At 45.6% G+C, this 17,220-nt stretch overlaps 1 protein-coding gene across 2 annotated transcripts in view; it reads right to left on the reverse strand.

The window, feature by feature from the left end:
• Window positions 1-17,220, reverse strand: part of LOC135515759 (serine-rich coiled-coil domain-containing protein 1-like) — a 114,162-nt gene that overhangs the window by 35,674 nt on the left and 61,268 nt on the right. Inside the window, exon 10 of one of the 2 annotated variants that reach the window (XM_064939590.1) lies at window positions 1,550-1,587. The exons of the other annotated variant lie outside the window; for it this stretch is intronic. Coding sequence (XP_064795662.1) covers window positions 1,585-1,587 — 3 coding nt within the window. The 3' untranslated portion in view covers window positions 1,550-1,584. The remainder of the gene's footprint in view (window positions 1-1,549; window positions 1,588-17,220) is intronic. 2 annotated transcript variants of the gene reach the window in all.

The raw sequence follows: 17,220 nt of genomic DNA on the forward strand, positions 1-17,220 counted from the left end.
TGCTGATGATCCCCAATTGAATTTGTCAATGAATAGAACGCATGTAGAGCGAGTGAAGAAAAAAAACCTACTAGGCGTCAGATAATATTGTTATGGGTAAGGGAATTTCTGTTACAAGAAAATGTTCAGAGTATGTAACATCTAGCACTCTGAAACAGGTGATTACATCCCTTGTCCTATCACACTATCCAGTCATCTACAGCAAAGAAAGATATGAAAAAGCTCCAAATGGCTCAAAACAGGGCTGCCAGATCATCTCTTCATTGCTCTAAACAGGGCTGCCAGATCACCTCTTCATTGCTCTAAACAGGGCTGCCAGATCATCTCTTCATTGCTCTAAACAGGGCTGCCAGATCATCTCATCATTGCTCTAAACAGGGCTGCCAGATCATCTCTTCATTGCTCTATCTGTATGAATATTATCCAAATGCATCAGAATCTCTCATGGCTTCATGTTGAAAACAAATTATGATCCAGTCTTCCGATAGTAAATTAAGGGCATATAAAGACAACCCAAGCCAAGGATAAATTCGACATAAATCTACAGTTTTACATAGAGCCATAGCTGAATGGAACTCTTTACCTAATCCATATTTCTCAGGCAAAAAGTAAATCCACCTTCTAGACAAAAATATAAGAACATCTAATGCGATAGACCATATGACTGGAAGGGAAATAGAAAGCATTGAATGTTAAATGTGTTTCCCGTCAATTAAAATACCTGTCTGTATGGTCTACTTGTTAAATGTTTGTAAAGTCTTCACTTAAAATTGTTTGTAATATCTTATTAATTGGTGTTGGACCCCAGGAAGATTAGCTAACGTTACGGTGTTAGCTAAAGGGGACACTAACAAAATTCACAGTGCATTTGGAAAGTATTTAGCAAAGTACAGACTAAAGGGTCTGAATACTTACAGTACCAGTCAAATGTTTGGACCTGCTCATTCAAGGGTTTCTTTATTTGTACTATTTTCTACATTGTAGAATAATAGTGAAGACATCAAAACTATGAAATAACACATATGGAATCATGTAGTAATCAAAAATCAAACAAACAAATCCAAATATGTTTTATATTTGAGATTCTTAAAAGTTTCCACCCTTTGCCTTGATGACGGCTTTGCACACTCTTGGCAGTCGCTCTGCTTTTGGTCATTGTAAATGTTTGGTTTTATTGGACTCTATAGACATGTCATACTCTGACCTTTACTGTATGAAAATCCATTCTAAATCTGCCATAGGATGGAACCATGGGAGACTGCTCACCAAGAGACAGCGATCAAAATGAAAAGACAGCACACCTACATGAACAGTCGTTTAATGTGATGGCGGAGATGCAAGCAAATCAAATGTGATTGTTTTGAACACCTTCAGTGGTATTTTCCCGGATTGGGTAATTGGGATTTATTGATTTAGGATGACATTATTAGGATGTTTTCTGTGTTTGGTGATTAGAGGGAGGGATGGGAGTGCCACCATGCCTTGATTACAGACAGGCAGACAGATAGACAGGCAGACTGGCTGCATCACACAGAGAGAGATCTCCTACCTGCATGGTGCCTCAGCCACATCACATGATGCTGGTCACTGCGAAGCCAAGGAGTGGATGGGAAAACAACAATATGGAGAGATGAGTATGTTAGAGACAAACACGATGAATACATACAACATGAATTGTTTACATGAATTAAATTATATTGTGGATAGCTCAAACATCTCTTGCTACATGAGCAGTAATCTGTGAATTGTCACAAATAAATTTAAAACACCATAAAGTCCCCTAATTCTGACAATATTGTTCTCTGGGGAACTTGTTAAAGAAAAAGGACTGGACATTTGGATGCTTATTGGGTGGCAACATGAAGAGAGGACATAAAGGGACAGATGGCATACATCAGAAATGTGGAGAACGAAGAGAAGTTAACCATGGTTGGAATTAGCATTCTAACGGGACTACGTGCAACACAGGGTAGTGAAGCCAGAGAAGGAGACATCGGAGGACAGAGAAGAATGGGATCAATAGAACGAATATGAGGGAGCAAAAGAAAAGCGAGTAATAAGGGGAATCTAAAAAGGAGACAAGGAGATGGAAAAAGGGGGGGATGAACATGGAGGAGGGGGGGGGCAGAGAAAGAGGGACACAGGAATAGGGATGTAAGAAAGGAGATGAGAACAGAGAGGGGACATAGAATCAATGAGTAATGATGAGTGATGGTGGAGTGACAGTTAGAGAAGAGAACAAAAGGATACAAAGAGGATACAATAACAGTGTGTTCTGGGGAAGGATGAAACATCACTGGTGCCAGACAACAGAAGGCAGTGAAGTAGAATAGAATAGACAAGTAACAAGGGAACTTGAGAGTAGACAACTCTGTTAAAATGGTAATCTGGCTTAACCTTTAACAAAAGGCTGAGGGGGTGAGAGAGAGACAGACTATGAATCATTTAGCGCCCCGTCATCCCTACTGACATCCAGTGGTATGATAGTAATTATATTAACCCGCTCATACAGTCAATTAATATTTGCACCAATCACCATTTGCAGTGAGTCAGTGGGGGCAGATGGAAGAACATCCTACTGATAAGAACAGCAATGAAACCAAATCAAACTTTATTTGTCACATGAGCCAAATACAATACAGACCTTACCATGAAATGCTTACTTACAAGCCCTTAACCAACAATGCAGTTCAAGAAAGACTTAAGAAAATATTTACCAAATCAACTAAAGTAAAAATAAAATAACCAGAACATGGCTATATACAGGGGATACCGGTAACAAGTCAATTTGAGGGGGTACTGGTTAGTACATGTAGGTAGGGGAAAAGTGACTATGCATAGATAATAAACAGTGAGTAGCAGTAACAATAACAAGTCAATGTGCGGGGGTACTGGTTAGTACATGTAGGTAGGGGAAAAGTGACTATGCATAGATAATAAACAGTGAGTAGCAGTAACAATAACAAGTCAATGTGCGGGGGTACTGGTTAGTACATGTAGGTAGGGGAAAAGTGACTATGCATAGATAATAAACAGTGAGTAGCAGTAACAATAACAAGTCAATGTGCGGGGGTACTGGTTAGTACATGTAGGTAGGGGAAAAGTGACTATGCATAGATAATAAACAGTGAGTAGCAGTAACAATAACAAGTCAATGTGCGGGGGTACTGGTTAGTACATGTAGGTAGGGGAAAAGTGACTATGCATAGATAATAAACAGTGAGTAGCAGCAATGTAAAAACAAATAAGCCATCAGTCTTACGGCTTGGGGGTAGAAGCTGTTAAGGAGCCTTTTGGTCCTAGACTTGGCACTCCGGTACCGCTTCCCGTGCGGTAGCAGAGAGAACAGTCTATGACTTGGGTGACTGGAGTCCTTGACAATTTTTGGGGCCTTCATCTGACACCGCCTAGTGTGTAGTTCCTGGATGGCAGGAAGCTTGACCCCAGTGATGTACTGGGCCGTACACACTACCCTCTGTAGCGCCTTACGGTCGGATGCTGAGCAGTTGCCATACCAGGCGGTGATGCAACCGGTCAGGATGCTCTCGATAGGCCAGTTCACTCGAATCACTCGACATTTCCATTTCACAGCAAACAGCCCATCGAGGAGCATGTGCTCTGCTTGCCGGTCAGTGTCATGGCACCATAATATAACAATGATACAGTGCATATAAGCAAACGGACTATTAGCTCAAAGTGGGAGTATCCTGGAAAATTAACTATTTTATCCTCCTCCTCCTCCATTTAGGTTGCCTGCCTGTCTCTTCTCCCACCTCCAGCATCTCCCTGGCCTGCCCGCGTGCATTTAGGCTGCCTGTCCAGTCCATCCTCCTCCCCCTCTCCTCCAGTATCTCCTTGCCTGTGTCTACAGTATCTAGGCTGCCTGCATGTCCTGTCCTCCTCTTCCTCCTCCAGTATATCCCTGCCTGTGTGAACAGTATCAAGCCTCCCTGTCCTATTCCTCATCCTCTTCATCCTGCTCCAGTATCTCTCTGCCTGTGTGTACAGTAACTGGGCTGCCTGTCCTCTCCTGTCCCATCCTCTTCCTCCTCCTGTAGTCAGTGTCATTGTTGAGATTATTATTTATTAACTTGTTCATTGTGCCTAGCTGTTCCTGTCTGTCGGGCCATCTGTCCCCAGCGAGGTGCTGCCTCCCCGTTCTGTTCCCCCTGCCCGCGGGGGAGAAGGGGGACTGCTGGAGCACGCCTCACCTTCTGCTGACAGTCACCCACCGGCCCACCGGGCACTGGCCCACCAGGCACCACGCCTTCTGTCAGCACTTTAGACCATCGTTCGTTACCTTGACAAACTTATCACGGACACCAAGTTCACCCTGCTCACTGGTGCAAAGGCATGACTAATAGAAAGCTGCAACAATGACACTTGTTGGTTACACAGGCCTCCAATCTGTTGGTAACTGGGTCACACAGGCCTCCAATCTGTTGGTAACTGGGTCCACAGGCCTCCAATCTGTTGGTAACTGGGTCCACAGGCCTCCAATCTGTTGGTAACTGGGTCACACAGGCCTCCAATCTGTTGGTAACTGGGTCACACAGGCCTCCAATCTGTTGGTAACTGGGTCACACAGGCCTCCAATCTGTTGGTAACAGGGTCACACAGGCCTCCAATCTGTTGGTAACAGGGTCACACAGGCCTCCAATCTGTTGGTAACAGGGTCACACAGGCCTCCAATCTGTTGGTAATTGGGTCACACAGGCCTCCAATCTGTTGGTAATTGGGTCACACAGGCCTCCAATCTGTTGGTAATTGGGTCACAGGCCTCCAATCTGTTGGTAATTGGGCTACACAGGCCTCCAATCTGTTGGTAATTGGGCTACACAGGCCTCCAATCTGTTGGTAATTGGGTTACATAGGCCTCCAATTAAATCAAATCAAAATCAAATCTTGTTTGTCACATGCGCCGAATAGAACAGGTGCAGACCTTACAGTGAAATGCTTACTTACAAGCCCTTAACCAAACATTTATTTAATACAATTAAGTGTTAAAAACCTCTTAAGGCCAGGGGGCACTATTTTCGTTTTTGGAAAAATAACGTTCCCAAAGTAAACGGGCTATTTCTCAGGACTAGATGTTAGAATATGCATTTAATTGACCGTTTAGGATAGAAAACACTAAAGTTTCCAAAACTGTTAAAATATTGTCTGAGTATAACAGAACTTATATTGCAGGTGAAAGCCTGAGAAAAATCCAATCAGGAAGTGACTCTTATTTTGAAACCCCTGTGTTCCAATGCATCCACATTGCCCATTGAAAGTGATATAAACCAGATTCCTTTTTCTATGGCTTCCCTAATGTGTCTACAGCCACTACACATAGCTTCAGACTTTTATTTTGAAAAATGTTTGTGAACGACAACATTGCGTCAGTGGTCAGGTGGTTGCTCTCAGAGTGTTTTGTGCGTAATAAACAAAGGCGGGCATTGTTCCTCTCGCTCCGACTGAAAAGCCAATTGTCCCGGTTGATATATTATTGAATAGATATTTGAAAAACACCTTGAGGATTGATTATAATAAACGTTTGCCATGTTTCTGTCGATATTATGGATCTAATTTGGATTTTTTTTTTGGCGTTGTCGTGACCGCAATTTCCGATGGATTTCTCAACAAAAAGTGGACAAACGTGGCTATAAAAACAATCTTTATGGAACAAAAGGAACATTTGCTGTCTAACTGGGAGTCTCGTGAGTGAAAACATCCGAAGCTCAAAGGTAAACGATTTAATTTGATTGCTTTTCTGATTTTCGTGACCAAGCTGCCTGCTGCTAGCTAGGCATAATGCTATGCCAGGCTATCGATAAACTTACACAAATGCTTGTCTTGCTTTGGCTGTAAAGCATCATTTCAAAATCTGAGATGACACGGTGATTAACAAAAGGCTATGCTGTGTTTCACTATATTTCACCTGTGATTTCATGAATATGAATATTTTCTATTAAGATTTTTTTGTCCGTTGCGTTATGCTAATTAGTGTAGTTGATGACAATTCTCCCGGATTCGGGAGGAGTAGTTTCAAGAGGTATTTACAAAAATCTACTTTTGTAAAAAAAAAAAAATTACCAATGGTTAAAGAGCAACAATAAAATAACAGTAACGAGACTATATACAGGGAGTACCGGTACAAAGTCAATGTGCGGGGGCAACGGATAGCACGCCCCTTTAAGAAATGATTTGAGTATAGCTGATAAGCACGCCCCTTTAAGACATGATTTATGAGTATAGCTGATAAGCACGCCCCTTTGAGAAAATGCACTGTCAGGTCAAACGGTGCCCCATGGATTGATGATGAGCTGAGAAATTTCATGATTCAATGTTATGATGCCAAAAAAAAACTCAGCAGATAAATCTGGCACTCTGTTTGATAAGAAAAGTTATTGTGAATGAAGAAATCGTGTGACCAAGCTAAACAAAGGAAAGAAGAAGGGATTCTATCAGCACAACATTGATGAAGTGAAGGGTGATGGGAAAACTGTGGAGAGAACGTTGAAAGCTATGGGTAGGAATTTGAATATGTACGCCTCTTTTGTTAAATCAGAGGGAATATTTATTACAAAACCACTGGACATTGCAAACTACTTTAATTAATATTTTACAGGCAAAGTGGACAAGTTGAGGAATGCTATGATTCCAACCTATGGCTCCATGTCATATACAGTTGAAGTCGGAAGTTTACATACACCTTAGCCAAATACATTTAAACTCAGTTATTCACAATTCCTGACATTTAATCCTAGTAAAAAGTCCCTGTCTTAGGTCAGTTAGGATCACCACTTTATTTTAAGAATGTGAAATGTCAGAATAATAGCTGAGATAATGATTTTATTTTATTTCTTTCATTACATTCCCAGTGGGTCAGAAGTTTACATACACTCAATTAGTATTTGGTAGCATTGCCTTTAAATTATTTAACTTGGGTCAAATGTTTCGGGTAGCCTTCCACAAGCGTCCCACAATAAGTTGGGTGAAATTTGGCCCATTCCTCCTGACAGAGCTGGTGGAACTGTTAGGTTTGGAAGCCTCGCTCGCACACGCTTTTTGCAGTTCTGCCAACAAATGTTCTATAGGACTGCGGTCAGGGCTTTGTGATTGCCACTCCAATACCTTGATTTGGTTGTCCTTAAGCCATTTTTCCACAACTTTGGAAGACCCATTTGTAACCAAACTTTAACTTCCTGACTGATGTCTTGAGAATTTGCTTCAATATATCCACATAATTTCCATCCTCATGATGCCATCTATTTTGTGAAGTGCACCAGTCCCTCCTGCAGCAAAGCACCCCCACAACATGATGCTGCCACCCCCGTGCTGCACGGTTGGGATGGTGTTCTTCGGCTTGCAAGCCTCCCCCTTTTCCTTCGAAACATATCCATGGTCATTTTGGCCAAACAGTCCTATTTTTGTTTCATCCGACCATCGGACAATTCTCCAAAAAGTATGATCTTTGTCCCCATGTGCAGTTGCAAACCGTAGTTTGGCTTTTTTTTAACAACCTCTCCCTCAACGTGAGCAAGATAAACGAGATAATCGTGGACAACAGGAAAAGGAGGGCAAAACACGCCCCCATTCACATCGGCGGGGCTGTAGTGGAGCGCATTGAGAGTTTCAAGTTCCTGGGTGTCCATTTCACCAACAAACTGTCATGGTACAAACACACCAAGAAAGTCGTGAAGAAGCACGACAACACCTTTTCCCCCTCAGGGGACGGAAAAGATTTGTCAATATCAAAAGATTAAAGCTTTGGTCCCCAGATCCTCCAAAAGTTCTACAGCTGCACCATCGAGAGAATCTTGACTGGCTGCATCACCGCCTGGTATAACAACTTCTCAGCATTCGACCGTAATGCACTACAGAGGGTAGTACGTACAGCCCAATACATCACTGGGGCCAAGCTTCCTGCCATCCAGGACCTATATACTAGGCGGTGTCAGAGGAAGGCCCAAAAAATTGTCAAAGACTCCAGTCACCCAAGTCATAGACTGTTCTCTTTGCTACCGCACGGCAAGCGGTACCGGAGAGCCAAGTCTCAGTCCAAAAGGCTCCTTAAAAGCTTCTACCCCCAAGTCACTCCACTCCTACTTACATGTACAAATTACCTCAACTAACCTGTCCCCCCCTGCACATTGACTCGGTACCCCCTGTATATAGCACCATTATTGTTATTTTATTGTGTTACTTTAAAAAAAATGTTTATTTAGTAAATATTTTCCTATCTCTATTTTCTTCAAACTGCATAGTTGGTTAAGGGTTTGTAAATAAGCATTTCACTGTAAAGTCTGTTGTATTCGGCGCATGTGACAAATAAAGGAGGGGGAGGGGGGCTGGAAGGGCACTACAGGAAGTGGCTAGCAGCAGAGCAGAGAGGTGCTAGGAGGCGTGTAGCCCTTCTCCTCTGGGACGACTTCTCATTATTGTGAACATGGTAGTTGTTCAGATTGGCCCACGCTCGCCTGGCCAGGAGCCAGCGCACTTATCTCAATTTAATCCTGTATAATGATTCAGCAGAGAGCAACTCTTAAATTATCGGCAGACACACTCTCCACTAAACACAACACAAGCACGCACAAATGATCACGGGCATCACGCACAGCAGCCAGACAAACTCAAACAGCACAGATCCCCAAAGAAAAAAGGAACATGCACTTTCCTCCTGGCTTTGAAACTAGCGACTTTGTGATGTGAGTTGGTATACACATAATACAACCTAGAGAATATGACAAGCAATGTTCTCAGACGATGAAATCATTTACCAACCCCAACCTTCAGAAGTGGTTAGACTCCACAGTCCAGCGGTATTTCACAGGTTGTTTGTATCACTATACTCGTCTGTGTATGGTTGCATGTCTGAACCAGGCAACAAGACGAACCTCGGTGGGAAACCCAAAAAGGATCAAAGGGATGATAGACAGACACAGAAACACCCCCCCCCCCGACAGACACACACACACCCCCCGACAGACACAGACAGACACAGAAACACACACACCCCCGACAGACACAGAAACACACACACACAGAAACACACACACCCCCCGACAGACACACAAAAAACACCCCCCAGACACAGAAACAGACACAGAAACACACACACCCCCCCGACAGACACAGAAACACACCCCCGACAGACACAGAAACACACAGCCCCCGACAGACACAGAAACAGAAACACACACACCCCCCGACAGACACAGAAACACACACACCCCTCCGACAGACACAGAAACACACAGAAACACACACCCCCGACAGACACAGAAACACACACACCCCGACAGACACAGAAACACACACCCCCGACAGACACAGAAACACACACACCCCCCGACAGACACAGAAACACACCCCCCCGACAGACACAGAAACACACACCCCCAACAGACACAGAAACACACCCCCGACAGACACACACACAAAACACACCCCCCGACAGACACAGAAACACACACACCCCCGACAGACACAGAAACACACACACACCCTCCGACACACACACCCCCCAGACAGACACACACACACCCCCGACAGACACAGAAACACACACACCCCCGACAGACACAGAAACACACACACCCCTCCGACAGACACAGAAACACACACACCCCGACAGACACCGACAGACACAGAAACACACACACCCCCGACAGACACAGAAACACACACACCCCGACCGACAGAAACACAGAAACACACACACCCCGACAGACACAGAAAACACACACCTTTGACAGACACAGAAACACACCACCCCCCAGACACAGTACACAGAAACACAGAAACACACACCCCGACAGAAAACTTTCATCCCTGACATACCGAAACCCTCGACCACAGAATACCGCCCCCCAGACACAGAAACACACAGCCCACTGACAGACTGTTCACACACACACACCTCCAGTCAGACACAGGTGCCAACACACACCCCCGCAGGCACAATCACACACACACACACACACGACAGACACACACACACACCCGACAGACACAGAAACACACACACAGACACAGAAACACACACACCCCGACAGACACAGAAACACACACACACAGAAACACACACACCCCTGACAGTCAAACACAACAGCTCCCCGACAGACACAGAAAGGGGACAGCCCCCGACAGACACAGAAACAAACCACAGTCATAGAACTGAAATGAATAGAAACAAGGGCAGAACCTGGGTATACCCATCATGCAACAGGACCACAATATGAACCAAAGGGAAAGCCCCCGACAGACACAGAAACATACACACAGACAGAAACAGAAAATGAAACCAGTGATGAAACAGAAACACAATGAAACACAGAAACTAGCAGAGAGGAGACACAGAAACACACACAGGTTCCGACAGACACAGAAACACCACACTGCAGACCAGGATCACAGAGAAACAAACACTCGACAGATCAGCCAGAGGTCAGCCAGGGCATGAGGCAGTGACCTCCGCTCAGCCGACACAGGACGATGAGGTGGGAGGAAGAAGGCTGACAGGAAAACAAGGCTTACGGGGGTGGAATGATTGGGGGTCAGACACAGAAACACAAGCCCCCCAGACACAGGGTGGGTAAACACAGCAGTACCTTAACTGGGAGACACAGGGCCTAGCTGGACACAGAAACACAGGGCCTAGCTGGACACAGTGCCAGGGCCTAGCTGACAGACACAGAAACACACAGCCCCGACAGACACAGAAACAGGGCCAGCTGGTCTACAGACACAGAAACACACACCACCCCGCTGGACACAGAAACACCACACCCCGACAAGACACAGGAAACATACACACCCCGACAGACACAGAAACACACAATGCAGCTCCACCTTTGTACACTAAACATACCGCCCTCCCTGCTATACCGCCCTGTAGGTACAGCCCACTGTCTGTTCACTCCTCCAGTCCACCTGGTGGACAGGCACAATCACACACACACACAGGACCAGGAGTTACACACACACTTGTGACATAGGACCAGGAGTTAGTCCTGTGTCAAAGCAACAGCTCTGTTAGTTGGTGGACCAGGAGTTAGTCCTGAAATGAATAGAAACAAGGGCAGAACCTGGGTATACCCATGACGTAGGACCACAATATGAACCAGGAGTTAGTCCATACTGAAATCCTAATGAAACCAGTGAGGACCAGGAGAGGTATGTGGCTAGGTTCCTGCACCTGGACAGAGGACCAGCCAGAGGTCAGCCAGGGCATGAGGCAGTGACCTCCGCTCAGCCGACACAGGACGATGAGGTGGGAGGAAGAAGGCTGACAGGAAAACAAGGCTTACGGGGGTGGAATGATTGGGGGTCGAGGGTCAGACTGAGAAGAAGGTTGGGTGGGTAAAGGTCTAGCAGTACCTTAACTGGGAGATGCCAGGGCCTAGCTGGTCTACAGTGACCAGGAGCCTAGTCCTGTCTGACAGGACCAGGGCCTAGTCCTGGTCTGACAGGACCAGGAGCCTAGCTGGTCTGACAGGACCAGGAGTTAGTCCTGGTCTACAGTGACCAGGAGTTAGCCCTACAGACGTACGGACCAGGATCATACTCCAGTTGACAATGCAGGACCAGGACAACCAGGACAGGACAGGACACAACAGGACCAGGAGTTAGTCTTGTGACATAGGACCAGGAGTTAGTCCTGTTGACGTAGGACCAGGAGTTAGTCCTGTTGACGTAGGACCAGGAGTTAGTCCTGTTGACGTAGGACCAGGAGTTAGTCCTGTTGACGTAGGACCAGGAGTTAGTCCTGTTGACGTAGGACCAGGAGTTAGTCCTGTTGACGTAGGACCAGGAGTTAGTCCTGTTGACGTAGGACCAGGAGTTAGTCCTGTTGACGTAGGACCAGGAGTTAGTCCTGTTGACGTAGGACCAGGAGTTAGTCCTGTTGACGTAGGACCAGGAGTTAGTCCTGTTGACGTAGGACCAGGAGTTAGTCCTGTACACGATGGTCTCCTGGTCAGTTCACAAGGTCAGGAAGAAACATCTGTCTTCCTTCACATAACCTTCCTCTGATCCAGTATGGATCAGTGCCAAAGCCTGCATGCCTTTACGTCTCCCCCTGGGTTGCACCTGCCTCACTTACCGCCCTCCTGTGTTTACAAGACCCTGGCTGCGTCTGGGCGGTGGGGGGAGCTGCTGCAGCTGTACAGCAGGCAGATGGAGGGACCTCTGCCAGTAAAAATTGATGGTCACCGTAAAACCACTGTAAAAACCCTCTTCTGTTCAGGGCCCTAATAACCCTGCCTCCGCCCAGACCACACCTCCAGGGCCCGCCCCACACTCCCCTGGCATTACATCAGGCTTAATGGTGCGTCTGCTCCTCATCCCATCCCCCCTTGCTAGACTCAGTGTCAGGAGCCCGAGAAGAGTTATGGTTAAGAGCTGTGCTCTGGACACAGGCGAGAACTCATTCAATCACCTTAGCATGCACTGATATGTGGCCTGGGAGAAGGAGGACAGAGCCAGTAACAAAAAGATGGGCCGGGATACAGATGGAGGGACAGCAGAAAGAGGAGGGAGTAGAGGGAGAGTGTGTATGGAGAGGAAGAAGAAGACTTTCTGCCATGCTGTACCATTAGTCGGGAGAGGCAGAGGTTGATCCAGAACTGGGGACGAGACGGAGACCTAAATTAGCTGGTTAAGGATACGGACAGGAGAAGAACAATCTTAGCTTAAATAAGTACCAGTGGAGACCAGTGACAATGTCTGCTGAAGAGGCTTATGTCGTGAATATTTAGGGCAAACATTTATGGAGATTTCACTCTTGAATTGCAATACTAAAAATATCAACACTTTGCGTCTCTCAACCAAACTTCAGGTATAAAAAAGACTAGGACAGGAATACGTACAAGAAGTCCCACTATGACCTCCAGTCATCAAACGAGAAAAGGGACAATATAGGAATAAGTTGGAGTCATACTACACAGGGTCTGACGCCCACAGCATGTGGTAGGGGCTACAGTCCATTAAAGATTACAACAGAAGAACTAACCTTGATCTGCCCAACGATGCCTCTCTACCAGACAAACTCAATGCATTTAATGCACGCATTGAAAACAAAAACATCAAGGTGGTTATGAGGGCCATCACTGACCCAGAGGATTGGGTGATCTCACATCTGTAATCATGAAGTGCTTTGATAATCTGGTTATGGCACACATTAACTCCATCATCCCAGACCCATTCCAATTTGCATACCGCCCCAACAGATCCATAGATAACACAATCTCAATAAGAGATTTAAATAAGAGGAACACCTATGCGAGAATGCTGTTCATTGATGACAGCTCATGGCAGAGGGTGGTGCTACAGCCCAGTACATCACTCGGGGAGAGCTCCCTGCCATCCAGGACATTATATCAGGCAGTGTGATAGGAAGGCCCGGAAAATCGTTAAAGACTCCAACCACCCAAGCCAAAGACTATACTCTCTACTTCTGCATGGCACGTGGTACCGTTGCATCAAATCTAGCACCAACAGGCTCTTGAACAGCTTCTATCCCCAAGCAATAGGACAGATAAACAGCTAACAAAAGAGCAACACTGACTTTCTGAGTTGACCTTGTATCCTCTTCCTGAGTTAACCTTGTATCCTCTTCCTGAGTTGACCTTGTATCCTCTTCCTGAGTTTACCTTGTATCCTCTTCCTGAGTTTACCTTGTATCCTCATTCTGAGTTAACCTTGTATCCTCTTCTTGAGTTAACCTTGTACCCTCATTGACCTTCTTATCCACATTCAGTTAACCTTGTATCCTACTCTGAGTTTCTTATATCCTCTTCCTGAGTCACCTTACCCATTCTGAGTTATACATATCTACCTCCATCACTCCAGTATTCATCCCTACTCTGTTTCTTATATCCTGTTGCCTAGTCACCTTACCCTTATACATATCTACCTCCATCACTCCAGTATCCCGGCACATTGTAAATACGCTATTGGAACTGACCCTGTATATAGTACGGTATTGAACTGACTCTGTATATAGTATGGTATTGGAACTGACCTTGTATATATTGTGGCAAACCTCTTCAAGGTTAGGAGCGTTTGTCACAAATTAAGTGGGAAACTGTCACCAAAATCACCTCAGAATGAGAGTTCTTTCGAACAGGACGGTACCTGTGTGTTTGTTTCTCCGTCCGGGTCCACCCAGGCTGCAGGCTAAGTCAAGGATAGCAGGGTTCGGTACACAAATAGGGTTCTCGGTAGGTTCAGGTCCAAACGCCAACAGGTAAGTCCAAAACAGTCCAGCTCATACACGGTAAATCCAGCCGATATATATCGCCTCTTTCTCTATGGTTCACAGATCCTTCCAGCACTCTCTCTCTTCCTGGTTTGTCTTGACCCTTAATCTGTGGGTCAGCCCCAACTTCTGAGGGTCCCCCTTGCTTCTGGGAATTATAGTTTTAGCAGTCGGCCATTTTGTGATCTGTAGTTCTGTCAGGGGTGGCCATTTTAGTGAACGGGCAGAGCCCGTTTATTAGTTCTGCTCTCACATATCTGCCATTTATCACTCGACCCCCTTCTTTGCCACAATATATATTTTATTTTATTTATTTAACTAGGCAAGTCAGTTAAGAACAAATTCTTATTTTCAAAGACAGCCTGGGAACAGTGGGGTATGGTATTGAACTGACATTGTAAAATCAGCAAAAAAAAAGAAACGTCCTCTCACTGTCAACTGCGTTTATTTTCAGCAAACTTAACATGTGTAAATAATTGTATGAACATAACAAGATTCAACAACTGACATAAACTGAACAAGTTCCACAGACATGTGACTAACAGAAATGAAATAATGTGTCCCTGAACAAAGGAGGGGGGGTCAAAATCAAAAGTAACAGTCAGTATCTGGTGTTGCCACCAGCTGCATTAAGTACTGCAGTGCATCTCTTCCTCATGGACTGCACGAGATATGCCAGTTCTTGCATGAGATGTTACCTCACTCGTCCACCAAGGCACCTGCAAGTTCCCGGACATTTTTTGGGGGGGGGGGATGGCCCTAGCCCTCACCCTCCGATCCAACAAGTCCCAGACGTGCTCAATGTGATTGAGATCTGGGCCATTCGCTGGCCATGGCAGAACACTGACATTCCTGTCTTGCAGGAAATCACACACAGAATGAGCAGTATGGCTGGTGGCATTGTCATGCTGGAGGGTCATGTCAGGATGAGCCTGCAGGAAGGGTACCACATGAGGGAGAAAGATGTCTGTCTTCCCTGTATTGCACAGCGTTGAGATTGCCTGCAATGACAACAAGCTCAGTCCGATGATGTTGTGACACACTGCCCCAGTCCATGAAAGAACCTCCATATCGATCCCGCTCCAGAGTACAGGCCTCGGTGTGTAACGCTCATTCCTTCGACGATAAAAGTGAATCCGACCATCACCCCTGGTGAGACAAAACCGCGACTCATCAGTGAAGAGCACTTTTTGCCCGTCCTGTCTGGTTCAGCGACGATGGGTTTGTGCCCATAGGCGACTTTGTTGCCGGTGATGTCTGGTGAGGACCTGCCTTAAAACAGGCCTACAAGCCCTCAGTCCAGCCTCTCTCAGCCTATTGTGGACAGTCTGAGCACTGATGGAGGGATTGTGCGTTCCTGGTGTAACTTGGGCAGTTGTTGTTGCCATCCTGTACCAGTCCCACAGGTGTGATGTTCGGATGTACTGATCCTGTGCAGGTGTTGTTACACGTGGTCTGCCACTGCAAGGACGATCAGCTGTCCGTTCTGTCTCCCTGTAGCACTGTCTTAGGCGTCTCACAGTACGGACATTGCACTTTATTGCCCTGGCCACATCTGCAGTCCTCATGCCTCCTCGCAGCATGCCTAAGGCACGTTCACGCAGATGAGCAGGGACCCTGGGCATCTTTCTTTTGGTGTTTTTCAGAGTCAGTAGAAATCCTCTTCAGTGTCCTAAGTTTCATAACTCTGACCTTAATTGCCTACCGTCTGTAAGCTGTTAGTGTCTTAACGAGCGTTCCACAGGTGCATGTTCAATAATTGTTTATGGTTCATTCAACAAGCATGGGAAACAGTCTTTAAACCCTTTACAATGAAGATCTGTGAAGTTATTTGGATTTTTAGGAATTATCTTTGAAAGACAGGGTCCTGAAAAAGGGATGTTTCTTTTTCGAGTTTATATAGTATGCTAACTTACTTCATTTTTTCCTATTCTAATTTCTTGTGTTTTTTTTTCTAGTATTAGATTGTTATTGACTATTGCATTGTTGGGTTTAGAGCTGGCAAGAAAGGCATTTCACTGTACTTTTGCACGTGACATTAAAACTTTAAACTATATTGAAATTACTGTGATATTGATTCATTTTATTATATTCAACCCATTCAAACCTTTGCGACCGTCAAACTGTTCCTTAAAAAAACACTTCCCAAGCCTCCAGAGTGGCGCACCAGTCTAAGGCACTGCATCGCAGTGCTAGAGGCGTCACTACAGACCCGGTTTCGATCTCAGGCTGTATCACAACCCGCCGTGATCGAGAGTCCCCTAGGGCGGCACACAATTGGCCCAGCGTCGTCCGGGATAGGGTAGGGTTTGTATATTCTCCCAGTCTGGTTTTATCAAAAACATTGTACCTTCACAATTCACACAGACATCTCCGTCCTACTCTTCCACAGTTTCAATCTCAAATCCTGGCCCATATAGCTGTCAATAGTACATTATTTTCCGTTCCTAACTCTCACTCACAGCTCCCTCTGAAGCTCATGTCCTCAAGCCTGGCTCCTCGTTCATAGACACACTATGATTGCACCGAGAATAAACCGACAACAGATAAAAACAACACAATCAAAACAGAGAAACTAAACGGGGTAGTTTTGTTGTGGGAAGTGCGTTGCAGTGGAAGACTCTTCTTACACCCCTGGTGCGCTCCCATCTCTCCAGCTGGGATCAGAGATTAGGAAAGAGTGGAAAGCTCTGAAGGTGCCTCTCGGAATTCTAAAAGCGTTGCGAACGGAGTTCAGGGCCGAAGAGAGACGTGAGAGATGTAGGAATCACCAGAGGAATCCCAACAGGGGGTGTTTGGCTGGGGGGAGAGGCATCCTTAAACACAGTTTTGTCTGGACACAACATCACAGGGATTTTAAAGGGAGGGGTCAAGGGTTCGTCGGTGACAGAAAAAGTTCAGAATGGCCAGCTTTGAGCAGTTTGAGGCTGGGACTTGAAATGGTCGCCATGCATCTTTAGACAGGTGTCTAC

The sequence above is a fragment of the Oncorhynchus masou genome, chromosome 1 (genome assembly GCF_036934945.1).
Source record: "Oncorhynchus masou masou isolate Uvic2021 chromosome 1, UVic_Omas_1.1, whole genome shotgun sequence".
Taxonomy (NCBI): domain Eukaryota; kingdom Metazoa; phylum Chordata; class Actinopteri; order Salmoniformes; family Salmonidae; genus Oncorhynchus; species Oncorhynchus masou.